Source organism: Camelus dromedarius, chromosome 2 (assembly GCF_036321535.1).
Source record: "Camelus dromedarius isolate mCamDro1 chromosome 2, mCamDro1.pat, whole genome shotgun sequence".
Classification (NCBI taxonomy): domain Eukaryota; kingdom Metazoa; phylum Chordata; class Mammalia; order Artiodactyla; family Camelidae; genus Camelus; species Camelus dromedarius.
This window is the reverse complement of record NC_087437.1, coordinates 63375297-63390199: the sequence shown is the minus strand read 5'-3', so window position 1 is coordinate 63390199 and position 14903 is coordinate 63375297. Positions and strand designations below refer to the sequence as shown.

At 33.0% G+C, this 14903-nt stretch overlaps 1 protein-coding gene across 6 annotated transcripts in view; it reads right to left on the bottom strand.

The window, feature by feature from the left end:
* Positions 1–366: 366 nt before the first annotated feature.
* CCDC14 (coiled-coil domain containing 14) overlaps positions 367–14903 on the bottom strand; it is a 37362-nt gene continuing 22825 nt past the window's right edge. Inside the window, exons 10-14 of one of the 6 annotated variants that reach the window (XR_010384192.1) lie at positions 9761–9843; positions 7703–7921; positions 7496–7628; positions 1447–2606; positions 367–1276 (exon numbers count right to left, since the gene is read on the bottom strand). Coding sequence is in view for 5 of the 6 variants with exons in the window: in XM_010981522.3 (XP_010979824.3) it covers positions 1670–2606; positions 7496–7628; positions 7703–7921; positions 9761–9843 (1372 nt within the window). In the remaining variant the exon portion in view is untranslated. Of the gene's footprint in view, positions 2607–7495; positions 7629–7702; positions 7922–9732; positions 9844–14903 lie in introns of those variants that run through there. The other 5 variants (XM_064494526.1, XM_010981522.3, XM_031454567.2 and 2 more) reach the window with 5 other exon arrangements.

Below are 14903 nucleotides of genomic sequence, written 5' to 3'. Positions count from 1 at the left end.
CTCAAGGATTTCCCAGTCTAATTTATTCTTTAATCAAACTATTAACCCCTAATTAACTGAACCTACAAACATCTAAAATTGTTCTTTGCACCTGATGATGCCCATCCTATATTAAGGTCAAAAGTGGACAATTTTCTTGTATTATCATCTAATAATCTTAAGAACTTACTTCTGCCTATGAATAACAACTGAATATTTGGGAGTAGACAGATGACATAATTTTCTTCCTTGCTTTGTTATTTCATATTTCTGAACTGTACCTCTGACCTTATGTGTTCAAGAGTTGTGACCTGTTACCTCCCCATAAACCAAGGAATTAATTTATGAATATCAGAAGTAAGAAAAATTAAAAACATTAACAGACAATTCTGTGAAAATAGATTAGAATTCATTTACTATTTTCAGACTTGAGAAATCTCTTTCTATAAACTCTGAACATGTCAAAGAGACTGTACCTGGGTCCTTCAGAAGTTGTAGTCCCAACATTTAAAAACCAGCAGGAAGAGGCTCTGGTATCAGCAGAGCACTCTTTAATGCTAAAATCTGCTCAAGCACTAAAGACAATGACCCAGGCAGGTGACGTGTATGAAGTATCACTGATAGCACAACATTCACCAACTTTCTAAGAGTTAAAGTGTGCTGCTTAGATGCAAGGAGATGACACCAAGTAGTTATCATCTTCTGGAGTCTAGCAATGTTGGCATCTAGTGCTGCAAGACCATTTCAAAAGTCTTGTTCATCACGAGAAGTGAACCATGAAAAAGAAGAAATGTGCTAGGTATACTAGGAAGTGCTAGTATAAAGAAGCAGAGACCAACCTAGCTCATATTACTTATAGAATAGACAGTGTTCTCAGCTAAAGTGCTAAAAAAAAATTCATCCAGAAAGGCAGAATTACAAATAGTTCAAGATTTATAAAATCCACCATGTTCAAACATAATGACAAAAAACAAATAAACACTTATTTATTTAAAAACCAAATTTCCAAAAGTAAAACTTATCTGTTAGTATTTCTTTATCAGTCTGACTTCAGTTTTTAATGGTCTTAAACATGAATTCAGGATAAAAATAAATAAAAGTGTCAAAATTTTAAGAAACCATATATTAACTTAGGATGTTATCTATATATTTTTAGACCAATCAACGTTTTTAAGAAGTGGAGATATTGGCACTTTTTCTCTTAAAATAAATGTTGATATGTCTCACCAACACCACCAGCCTGTAGCACAGAACATCCCATATAAAAACACAGTGTCATTAAAATCAAACAGGAATCCTGAAAGAGAAAAGAAACTCTAGTTTTAACACAGTAAATTATAACCAAAGACTCCCTTCCCATTATCCTTTAGGACGACCAGAGAATCCTTCTAACCTGCACCCTGAGCCCAGCAAAGTAAGAAAAAGCTCTAATTGCTAAATACTAAATAAAATATTTACAATACTTACAGTACTTTCCTAGTTATACACAACTTTCTTCTTTTAGCAAATGTCAATTTCTTAGGATGACTTGTTTCTATAAGCAGTGTCAATATATTCCAATAATAAATTTATTATTCAATTTATTCTTTCACACATAATTAATATAAAACTTTTCTCTAAAGAAATTTAAAATATACATTCAATGTAGCCAAGTTCTATTCTTAAAAAGGATTTTTCTCTTCTTCTGAGTTTACTTCTCCAGAAGACCGGTCCTTAAGGACTCCTGGAGGCGAGCAATGTTGGCATCCAGTGCTGCAAGGCCATTTCGGAAGTCTTGTTCATCACGAGAAGTGAACGTTGAAAAAGAAGAGATGCTCCAATCAGAGGTCAAGTCAGAATTTAAAAAGCTACCATCGGAGACTGCACTGCTTTTCACCTGAATGCTGCTCCTCTGACAAGAGGAGGGGCCGTGACATGCAGCCAATTCCTCTAGCTCCTTGGTGGCAGCAGGGATCTTGCAAATGGCTTCCTTTATTTTCTCGAGGAGCTGTTTGTCCTCCATATCAGCTGTTCTGGAAAGTTTCTCAGGCACATCTGCTTCCTTTTTGGAAGAGGAGCAAACTCCGAGTGCACACAATTTATTTTCTTTTTCAGCGACAACAAGTCCACTGTTGCTGACACGCTGCGGTGGAGCTACACTGAGTTGTGGCTGGGGGGATAATCTCTTGGACAGTGGTGATTTCTTTACTGAAGTGCTTCTAGCAAATGGAATGTAAATTGTCTTATCCAAATTATACTCTTCTATTAAAGTTGTAACTTCACTCTCTTCATCAGAATCCTGTTTTGAAAGGGCAGAAATGATTCCTGGGGCTGATACTTCCTCCATGCTCCTAGTATTACTATGTTGAGGGCCTTTGGAGGGCAGAACATTTTCATAGGGTCTACCTGGCACTATGTTTTTCTCATTGCTAATTGCAGAAAGTGGTTCTGAATGTGTAATGATAGACTGATCTGGTTCTAACTTATTTAAGTAGCTCATTATGGAAGTGTGAGCAGGGATTGGGTCATGCTGAGGTTGTTTTTCATAAATGTTCAGAAGTGATTTGGTAAGATTATTCCCAGACTTGCAGCGAGCACTGTCCATACTAAGATCTGAGAGAAGCTTTGCCATACTGCTCTGTAAAGTTCTGTTAAGAAGAATTTAGTACACTAATTATTTCTTTTTACCCACTTCTTTATTTATTCAAACACACTCATCTTTTAAAAGAAAGGATGTGAGGCAAGCACTACTTAATATGGAAAAAAGCAACTAAAAGCCCAAAATCACAGAACATACTCTGGACACAGTAAATTAAAATGACAAATGAGAAAAGATCTTGGTCTGCATCCTAATAAACACTGGAAAAGACAGACTGTGTCACTTGGAAGAATGAGCAGGTACTAATTTGTTACAAATTTTCTTCACAAACGCATCACATATGTTAAACAGTATTTAGTCCAGTTTACCCTTTAAAAAAGATGTTATTTCCCTACGTATATCAAGGACCTAGAAGCTTTAAAGACTTGAATATGCCACATTTTCTGATCCATCAATTTGCACTTCTAGGAATTTATTCTCCTGATATACACCAAGAGGTTGTACCCAAAGATATATTTACAAAGATGTAATTAATCATAAAAAAAATAGATGGACAATATCTTTACCTTCAAGTACAGTGGACTGATTTTAGGTAAATTACAGTATAACTGCATCACAGCCATTTATACTCATGTTGGAGAGAGTATTTATTAATGGGGAAATATTCGTTGTATAAGGTTAGCCGTAAGTAACATAGTAACTATACTATTTTTGTAAAAACAGTTACATATCCAAATAAAATATTAAAAGGAAATCTCTATACTAAACACTTAGCAGTGATTATATCTTTAGGTATGGAATGAGTAACTTTTTTCCTACAAAAGAAAAAAAATATTTTTTCCAATCTGGCTTACACTATCACCTTAAATATGCTATGTTTTGAGTTCTGATTGCCCTTCAAATGGCAATGGCTCCAGCCACTTTTACTCACACCTCTTTCAAGAAGCTAATAAGCTACTATTAAAAGATAAAAAATATGACATAGAAACATATCTTTAAGGAAATGCTGTAATGAATAATGACCCACTAGTTAATTCAATCAGACGGCATACTGGAATTTTTATTTTTAGAAAAGAAATACTTATGCTGAAGTTCCTTTCCAGACTTAAATAAAAATGTTATCTTTGCTGTGTACAAAATCTGCAATACAGAAAGGAAGGAAGGGACAATGTAGTAAGATCTGAATCTCTGGAATTTAGTATCAATCACTAAGTTTCTCATGTGCAAACAAAATGTGACACCACTGTCTTTGAAATTAATAGAAAACTCTGTAAGTAAAGAGATAAAAATATGTCAAAATTTTAAAGGCAGTAATACAAGTACCTGAATAGCTACAAAGTGAATATATTCATGTTTCTGTTATATAAGACTTAGCTATACACACTGATTTTTAATGCTTAGAAAACTGGCATATTTTCATAATAAGAAATGTAATGTTCTTTTTTGGCTACTTAAAAAATACAGTAATTTATATAACTATCAGCACTTGTAAGAGTGCTCTTAGACACTATTAGAATATTTACATTTACTTACTGAAAAATATATTAATTTCCCACACATTTTAATGGTTTTATAACATGTTACTAGGGTAAAATCTAAAAAAAAAGGATAAAGATGTATTTTGAAATTATTGAAGGTTGGAGAAGAAAGAGATGGTTTAGGAAATTTGTTTAGAACTTGTATGTGTAACTTCTAGCCCCATTATCCTTCTAGTCTGAGAAAGGCATTTAAAAATTTTGCAAAATCTCTAAGAGCCTATTTAACACATACAAAAAACATACACCTATCTGACTGAGGTGTACAGCTACAGGAGGAGAGATGGGGAGAGGAGCATGAAGACTCATCTGTACTGTCAGATGTCACTGCTTTACTCTCTAATGTCAAAAATAAAATTTAAATAGTCACAGTAGCCCAGCTATAGTACTGGAGATGTTCCTAATTAACTGAATTGCATAGGGTGCCACCAAACATATTATAAATCATGAATGTGGGTGAATTTTGATACAACTGAGCTCAAAGAGCATTTGTGTGTGTTTATTTTGCTTTTTAATTTAAAGGACAAAACAAAAATTTTCATCAATGTGTATACTTAGCATTTTGAAGCTATTACTGAGTCTTCAGAAAATGCAGTGGTGGTACCCACCCCTGCAAAGCACTGTGCTAAGCCTGTCCACTATGTTTCTACAACCATTTAGAGTCCAGTTAGTCGGACTAATAGGTGAGCTAGTAGTCACAAGGCAAGATTTATGCCCAGCATAAATAGAAAAGATCCTTGACAACAATGGAAAAAAAAAAAACTGACAGGAAAGTTCTTGAGAGTCTTCAGAAAAGGAGAACAAAATATCTGATCCCACATAGTCTTTTCTAAAAGCAGATAATATATAAGAATTAATGAACTTTCTCAGTTCCTATGCTTCTATGTTAGAGTAATGTTAAGGCTCTAATTAGCATGCAAATCATTACTCATTCCTAAAGAACACTGGAAAAGACAGACTGTGTCATTTGGAAGAATGAGCAGGTACTAAGGTATCTTCTTACAAAGACAGAAGAATCTCTCAATAACGGGTCATCTTGTCTCAGAGAGAAGCTATCCTCTTCAAAACAGGAAGCAAGGCTGAAGAGGGAACCTGAAGTCCTGGTGCAGGTCCCAGCTCAGGCCCCAAGTAAGTTAATCATGAAAGTCAGGTAAGTCCCTTCATTTCTTTGGGATTCCACTTATACTAATTTCTAGAATAATTGTACTATTACTTAACTCTATTACTGTTTAACTTGCATGGCCCCAGTTTCCCCATGGAAATGCAGATATTTAAATTTTTCCTCCATAAATGAGGACAAATAAAATAATAGAGAAGACTTTGAAAAAAAAATTCAAGAACTCTACAAATAAAAGATAACATCAGCTTCTAAGATTTACAGATACTAACCAATATATATGTAATAGATAAACAACAAGTTCATACTGTATGGTACAGGGAACTATGTTCAATATCTCGTAGTAACTTATGGTGAAAAAGAATATGAAAACGAATATATGTATGTTCATGTATGACTGAAGCATTATGCTGTATACCAGAAACTGACACAACATTGTAAACTGACTATACTTTAAATAAAATATATATATATATATTTGTATACACATATATATACAGAAAAAAAAATCAGCTTCTAATGTCACACCTGGAAAGGAGCTGGATTTAGCAGTATGAAGAAAAAGACTGTAGGAAAAAACTCCCAGGAAACTAGATCTTCTGCTTTATTTCCTGCTTGGGGCCAACAACCATGCCCCTTAGAATGAGGAGATGTTCCCAGTGACACCTAAGAATTGCTCATGGAACCTGACCATGTTGACTGCTCTGTTTCTCTTTTTCAAATTGCATACCATATATACTTCTAAAAAACAGCTTATTGAGATATAATTTATAAACTATAAAATACACCCTTTTAAAGTGTACATCCTAGTGGGCATTTCGTATGTTCATAGAGTTTCACAACTATAACTTCTTCCCAGTTTCAGAACGTTTTCATTACCCTGAAAAGAAACTCTGTACCATTAGCAGTCACCCTGCATTCTTGCCCTCTTCCCCCAGCCCTTGGCAACTACTAATCTACTTTTTGTTTCCAGGGTTTGCCACTCCGGACATTTCTTATAAATAAAATCATACAATATGACTGGTTTCTTTTACCATACTTACTTAAAAATAACAGAGTTTTTACTCCAAAATTACTCCTTAGAAAAACATTTCTTTGGAGACCTTACAAGGGCTTTCATAAGAAGGGACACTCTCTTAATCACTTCACTTTGAACAAGAGTGGTATAAGCCAACATTTTAGAAACTTTGACTAGAGCCTAGCTAATTATAACCCTACATGGATATAAAAGTATATTTTGCTTTTCTCACTGTTTGATAAAAGTTTGAGTGAAATTATTCTGTGAAAGAGGAATGTGGGAAAAAAGTAATATTTCTATATTAACATAGCTTATATAAAGTCATTTCAAATGTTTATAAAACTAAGTTATTATATATACATATATAATATATGTATATACATATATTATATATGTATATATAGAACTATTTCATCTATTTCCCTAAAAGTTTATAATTCAAAGTGGGGAAAAAAGCTTATAATTCAAAATGGATCTTCTCATGTGAAATACAAAGAAGACTGTTTTATATTTAGGACTGTTTTATATTTGGAACTATACATTTTCAGGATCACTCAAAGGCACGGTCAGATTTGATGATATTAAGGCCTAAAATAACCAACTTCTCAAGGATTTACAAAATTAGTTGAAAATCCAATTCCTGACAACTGTCTCAAGAGAAAACTGAACTTGATAAGTGCGTATCACACAAAAATTGAGCAAAGTGGTTTATTTATTTGAGATAAGACATGTTAAGGAACCAAGGTATCTTAGGGGCTGCTGCCAACTCCCTCATTTTACTGATGAAATGAATGAGACTCAGAGAGGCTAAATGACTTACCCAAGATCATATGAATGAGGGCTTACTGTGCTAAGTGCTTTTCATGAATTATTTCTTAGTCCTCCCATCAACTCTAATCATGTCTCCACTTTACAGCTAAGGTTTAGAAAGGTTAACTATCTCTTGCTCAAAGTAATACAGCTAATACATGGTAGAGCTGGGATTCCACTCAGGTCTCTCTGGCTTCAGAGACACAGAACTCTTAACCATTTTGCTAAATAAGTCTTCAGCTCATCAGAGCCCTTTTCCTGGAGTCATGTGGTTTAAAAAAGCATTTAGCCATGTTTGGAATTTAAACTAACTTAATTGGAACAGAAGAAAACATCATTAGAAATGAGCAAACACATCGAGAAAAAGATAGGGGTAAGAGGGCAAGTCTGAAATTATTTTGAAGTTTATAAATACATCTAACAGAAGGCCTAAGTTATTCAAATGAGGTCAATATTACCTGGTTAATTCTCTCAGTCGAGTCACCTCGGCATCACGCTGACGTAAGGTTATTCCCAATATCTGATTTTCCTTTTCAGCAGCTTCTAATTTAAACCGGGAGCTTTCCACATTGACTAAGGCTTCCTCCAATTCTAAAACAACAAAAAAGTCTTAGTTTCCTTATTACTTTAAAAAAAGTGACCATAACCATAGTTGAAACACATACCAATTTTCATTCTTGTTGTCTCAATGTCAAATTGCTGTTTATTTTCAAGTAAAGTTTGATCTTTCTCTTTAAATATGCCAGCAAATTTTCTGTTTTCATCTTTTTGATTTTCTATTACTTTTAAAAGCTCTTCATTTTTACTCTGTAGTAATTCCTGGCTCTTTAGTGACTCCTGTAATTGATTTTGCAGGGACTTGTTCAATGACTGAAGAGAAAACACTGTAGGACAAAATAGATCAAATAATTGTTACTCCAATTTAAAAAGTATAAACTTGGAAAAGATCTGTTTTTAAAAAAGAAGAGGCTTGGAATTTATTGATTTTGCTTAACAATTATATGCTTGAGCAGGTCTATGTAAATGTATTTTAAAAGTTGATTGGCAGAAGTCATATCTTTCTTCTCCAATTGATATTTGGGGCACTAAATTTTTTACCTTTTTATATGAAATAATAATACACGCACAAAGTAAAAAAATTCAAAAACACCATGAAACACCAGTGATACCAAATGATTCTCAGTGAAAAGTCTCTCTCCCATCTCACCTCCACTCTCCCCCCAGAAGCAATCAGTATTAACTTTGATGTCTTTCTGGAAAATACTTTTGTATATGACATATATTTAAACATAAATGAATCATAATATACCCACAGTTTCTAATCTTGCCTTTTTTTGATTGTTATGTTTCAGCAGATAGGTATATCACATCCTTTATGATGGCTATAAAAATGTATGGCACCACTCACTTAGTAATTGCAGCCTTGAGTGAAGGCTTACTACATGGGAGTATTAGAATCCCGGCATACAGTGGTGAACAGCAGAGATGTGGTTCCTGTTCTCATGGAGCTAACAGCAAACAGTAAGTATGAATAGTAATAAGTGCTCTCAAGGAAACAAGAAGTAAATGGCAGAGAGTAAAAAGAGAGAAGCTACTTAGAATGGCAACCACTGATCTCCTCACTTCCCATCTTGGCCTCCTCTCTCCCACTCCTCCCCATCGTTTATTCATAATGGAACCAGAGTGATCCTTTCCAAAATTACTCTGGTGAAGTTGAACATTTTTATGAAGTGTGTTCTGTTGGGTGCTTCTGTTTTTTTTATTCCTTTGTAAGAGATATTTTTATATATTAGGAAAATAAAGCCTTTGTCACACACACATCATGTAGTACCAAAAAATTCCCCCATTTTGTTCATGCTTTTTGAAGTATTTATAATTTTGCTCTGCAGAAAATGAAAAAATTTCTGGGACATATTTTATTAATCTTTCCTTTGTGGCATCTGAGTTTTCGTCAGGCTTAGGAAAAGTTCCCAAGAAAAGTTCTCATCTTTTCCTCTGGTACTATTAGTTCTCTTTCTTTTCTTTTACTTTAAACTGTATGATCCATAAGGACAATTTGGCAATATCTGTCAAAACTGCAACAGTATATACCCTTTTACTCAGCAATTCTACAGCTGTAATCTACAAAAACGCTCACACGTGCATAAAGACATATGTATAAGGACTTTTGTTGCAGGATTATTTGTTTTTGGAAAAGGGGGAAGTATGTAGACATCTGTCAGGAGAGGGTTTTAAACACATTATGATTGAACTACATAAACAGAATAACCACGTAGTTCTTAAATAGAAACATATTTCTGTATTTTGATAGAGAAAAATATCTACTACATATTAAGTGAATAAATGCAAGCTGTATACAGTGTCATCTCATTTCTACAAAAGAAAAAGTATATACATAGTTCTATTAGCGCCTATCTATTAGTAGATATTCAGTAAGTATTTGTGAAATAAATCAATTATATATGAACAGGAAATAGGTGAAAGAAAATACAGCCTTTTAAAAAAATAAGGGTGTATTATTGGGAAGTGATAGCATAAGTCTTTTATTTTTGTGTTTCTACACTATTTTAAATTTTAATATGGAGTATTATTCCTACTTTTTAAATATTTATTTTTTTTTAAAAGTCCACTTTAGACAAAGTAATTAGGAAACCTCAATACTTTATCAAGATTTCTAGAGCCACAAAGAATTTACCATCAATGCTTCAAGTCCTTTTACCTACATTCAAGGTTGCATTCCAAAGAACCAGATGCCTTTTGAGTTTTTTCTCGTTCTCTAAGTTGCTGGTTCAAAATTCTCAATTGCCTAAATAAAATAATGAAGAAACATGAGTACAAGAATCCCCAGCTCATTTAACTGTATACATCTGGCAGCAAATTAAAACACACCACACACAAACAGTGGCATCCACTAGGGCAGCACAAGTCCATCTTATCCTCCAGATAAAAGACAAAAAACAAACAACAAAACCACACTATTATTATAAGGCCTGAGATAATTTTTAAAAGATTGCCTGGGATAGCATAAAACCTCCCCTCACTAGAAAAAGGTTAACTTTTTTTCTTCTTCCCTATTTTGTTTTTGTATCTTTTCAGTGATTTCCTTGGTTTTTTTTTTGTTTTTTTTTTCTATTTCTTTTATTCCAATCTCCTCTTGCTATTTCCTTCTGCTTTCCTTCTCAGGAGGTATTTTTATTACTGTAGGAATCATCTACTTTTTAAAAGATCTGCCATAACCATGAACCAGAATACCTACAGGGACTGACTGCTATAAGACATCTATCTGCTTGGTTTGTCACACAGTGAAAACATTGGGAAACACAAATCTATGCTTCTACTAATTTCCTTGCTAGATGTAAAAGTTAATGGCTTTATTTAGGTGAAGAGAATGCTAATAAGCAACAACTTTGCCCCACAATGAACTTCAAAATACGTAGCTGCTTCACAAACAGGAACATACAAAAGGAACTACAAGTGTTTTCTTAACTTCTAGGAAGTTAACACTAAAAAAAAGTTCTCTAGTATCTTTCCAGAATTACTTACCTGGAAATACTCTGCACTAAAGTATTTTTGTTACAGAATCTAAAACGATAGATCCTACCTCACATCACTTGTATGTATTAATTCAGAATGGATCAAAGAACTAAACATAAAATACAAAAACAAACAAAATCTAACTATACAAGTTTTAGGTGGAAATCTATGTAACCTTGAAGAGGGAAAGGCATTCCTAAGCAAGACTCAAAATCCAGCAACCACCAAGGAAAATAAAAGATTTAACTATATCAAAAATTGAAATTTGCTCTAGAATTAATACAGCCTAAAAGAAAATACCTGCTGCACATATAACAGACAAAAGGTCTGTAACATTTAAGAGCTTCTACGAATCAGTAAGAAAGGCAGTAAAATATGACCAAGAATGGGAAATTCACATAAGAAATAAAATAGAAATCATCTATAAGCATATGAAAAATGCTGTCTCACTAATATGAAGAAATAAAAATTTAAAACAGGAGGCATTTTAAGGCAATAGAATTGACAAAATAAAAGGACATAGCACTTTTTGTTGGTGACAGTATATGGAAATGAATTATCTCAACTGATAGGAGTCTACTGGTATAACCATTTTGGATGGTATTCTGGCATTATCCAACAAAATGTAAAATGCTCATAATCTGTGACAAAATAATTCTAGCTCTAAGCCACAGAAATAGTTGTATATGTGCAAAAACATCCATAATCTTGTCGATATAAACAAGGATGTTCACAATAGCAGTATTTAATAGTGAGAAGTTGGAAATAATTTAAAATGCTGTATAAATTATGATATATCCATACTGTGAAATACTAATACACAGGTATTAAAAAAAAGAGACTGACATGGAAAGCTCTCCAAGAGATCATATAAAGTAAAAAAAAAAGCAAGCTACAGAACAACAGTGTAATACAACCTCATCTTTGTTTTAATAAAATTCAGCTTTTCTGAAAAGGCTTCTCCTTTATAACAAAGAGGGCAGATCTAGAAAAGGCGGCATAGACTGGTACTTCATAACTTCAACTGGAATGCTTCTTCTGGTATTTTCCAGAAAAACAGCAGGTCCTCTTACACACCAACTGTGTAACAGAAGATTTGCTTGACAATTCTGTATGTCCCTTCTCTTCTCTTTTGCTAGTTCATGCGCCTGAGTTGAGAGCATAATAAAATTGCTTCTGTATTAAGAAAACATTCCCTCCAACCTAACTGTAGAACTAGCTACTCTCTTCCCTCACATCCTCAGCTTTCAGGGCCAGGTTTTTAAAAAATGATTGTTTTATTAGAGTAATACTTGATAAAACATAAAAGATGTCTTTTAAAAATGGATAATGTTTTATGCATTATTTTAAAATATTGTGTTTTATACTTACGTTTACTTGATTTTAACAAAGGAAAGGAAGAACTGCTGACATTTAGACAAGCATTTCTTTTTTTCCCAATCATTCTTTAAAATATAGCTTTATTCCTAATTACCTCCCCCCCAAAGTAAATAAATAAGCAAATAAAATACAGCTTTGAGATAAAACTGATATACAATAAACTGTACATATTTAAAGTACATAATTTGGTAAGTTTAACATAGGATTTGTGAAACCATCAACACAATTAAGATATTCATCACCCGCTAAAGTTTCCTCAGGTCCATTTAATAACATTCCCTTGCCAGACAACTACTGATTTATAAATTAGTTTGCATTTTCTAGAATTTTATCTAATTATATTGTAAATGAAAGCATACAATATATACTTTTAGCCTGGTTTCTTCACTTAGCATAATCATTTTGAGATCCACCCATGCTGTTGCACATACCAATAGGTCCTTCCTTCCTACTGTTGAGTGGTGTTCTACTGTATGAATGTACCATCATTTGTTTATCCATTCACCTGTTCACAGACATTTGGGTTGTTTACTATGAATACACATGAACAAGTTTTTGTGTGCACATACACTTTCACTTCTCTTGGGTAAATACCTAGGAGCGGAATGACTGGGTCATATGGTGTATTTGTATTTCTAAGAAACTGCCAAACTGTTTTCCAAAGTGGCTGTACCATTTTACATTCCCATCGGCAAATTATGAAAGCTTCAGTTCCTCAGCATCTTCACTAACACATGGTGTGGTCTTTTGAATTTTACTCATTCTAGTGGGTATGTAGTAGTATCTCATCATGGTTTTAATTTGCATTTTCCTAATGATTAATGATAATGAGCATATTTTCATGTGTTTCTTTGATACCTATGTATCTTTGACAAAGTATTCAAATATTTTGCCCATTTTTAAACTGTGTATTTGTCTTATTGAGCTGTAACCATCCTTTAAGCATTCTAGACATATGGATTGCAAATATTTTGTTTATTGTCTGCTTCTTCATTTTTAGTGTCTTTTGAAGAGCCAAAGTTTTAAATGTTGATGAATTCCAATTCATTTTTTTCTTTTCTAGTTCTTTTGTTGTATTTAAGAAATTTTTCCCAACCCGAAGTAACTAAGTCTTCCTCCCGTGTTCTGTAAATTTAGCTTGTATATTAAGATCTGTGATTCATTTCAAATTAATTTTACATACAGTGTAAAAGTAAAGATTGAGGTTCCTTTTTTTTTTTTTTTTTGGTGTACAGCTCTCCAATTGTTCCAGCATTACTTACTGAAAAGATTATTCTTTCCCCATTGCATTTCCTTGGCATCTTCGTCAAAAATAAGTTATCCATGTGCGAGTTTGTTTCTATTGTTTCAGTGATCTATTTGTCTATATTTATGCTAATGCCACACTGTCTTGATTACTATAATTTATAGTTGTAAACTGTAACTTGTCTTGAAATAGGACAGTAAAATTTCATTCTCCTTTCCCAAAGTTGTTTTGGTTATTTTAGACTTTATCTTCCATATAAATTTTAGAATCATCTTTCTACAAAAAACTTGCTGGGGTTTTCACTGGAATTACACATAATCTACAGATCAATCTGGGGAGAACTGCATCTTAACAACAGTAAATCTTATAGTCAGAGGATCTGGTTTATCTCTCACTTACATAGGTCTTCTTTAATTTCTCTCAGCAATGTTTTGTAGTTTTCAGTGTACAAGTCTTAGAAATCTTCTATCAAATTTATCCCTGAACTGTTCATATTTTTGATGCTACTATAAATAGTACTGATTTTAAATTTCATTTCAAATTGTTCATTGCTAGTACACGGAAATATAATTAATTGCCTTTTGTATACTGATCTCATATCCTGCAACCTTACTAAGATCACTTATTAATCCCAGTAGCTTTTTTTGTAGATTCCATAGGATTTTCTACAAAGATTATGATGTCATCTGTGAATAAGACAGCTTTACTACTTTCATTTTCAATGTGGGCTGGCTTTTATTTCTTTTCCTTGCCTTATTGCGCTGGGTAGAAACTCTAGCACAATACTGAACAGAAATAATACTGAATATGATTCAGACATTTTTCTAGTATATACAGACAGAAAAAAATTAGCTAAACAGTATTTTTAAATTGTGAGATGATACTACAAATACTATGTTAAAATATTTTGTATTGAATTTAGGATTACATGATTTCAACTGAAAGAAAAGTAACAAGTGAAACCAGAACTAATGAACTTTAGGCAAATATTTCTTTACTTCAGAAAAAATTATTCCTAAACAGCCTAAAATAAAGGAAATATGGATATGAAAAATGAAAAACATTGATTTTGGAATTTTTATTGTCACTATTACTAACACATTCTAGCCTGAGCCCATAATCTCACAGTTGTCTTAGTTCATATATAGATTCAATGTTCATCTCTAATCTACTCCTTTATTTGAACTCATCTCTTGGTTGAATGGACTTTTTCATTCCAGAATCTTTTTGTTTTTAAAAGAGTCCAAGGGGACTGTATTTCCTAAGTTCTTGCACACTTTAGAGTATGACTATTGCCTTTACACTAAAAGGATTGCTGGACCACATGTGAGATTCTTGGGGCATACTTTGTTTCCCTCAGAACTTGGTAAATGATGTTCTATAATCTTCTGGCAATGAATATTACTGTGAAAAGGTTGGGACCAGCTTGATATTTTTCTCTTTATGAATGGCTTTTCTTTTGAGTATCTATTAAGTTAAATTTTTTTGTCCTTAAGGTATAGTAACTTTACCTTACATCTTGGTGTTGATTGTTTTGCATAGTTTTTCTGAGCAGTTGTATACCCTATTATCTGCTGACACAGATCTGTAGATTAGTTGTTTCCTCTTATTTATATATCTTTTAATATTATCTTTAACCTATTTGTTCTCCTCTTTTTTCCAGAAACACTAATTACGCCAATTTTGCATCTCTTTTCTTTCTCTTC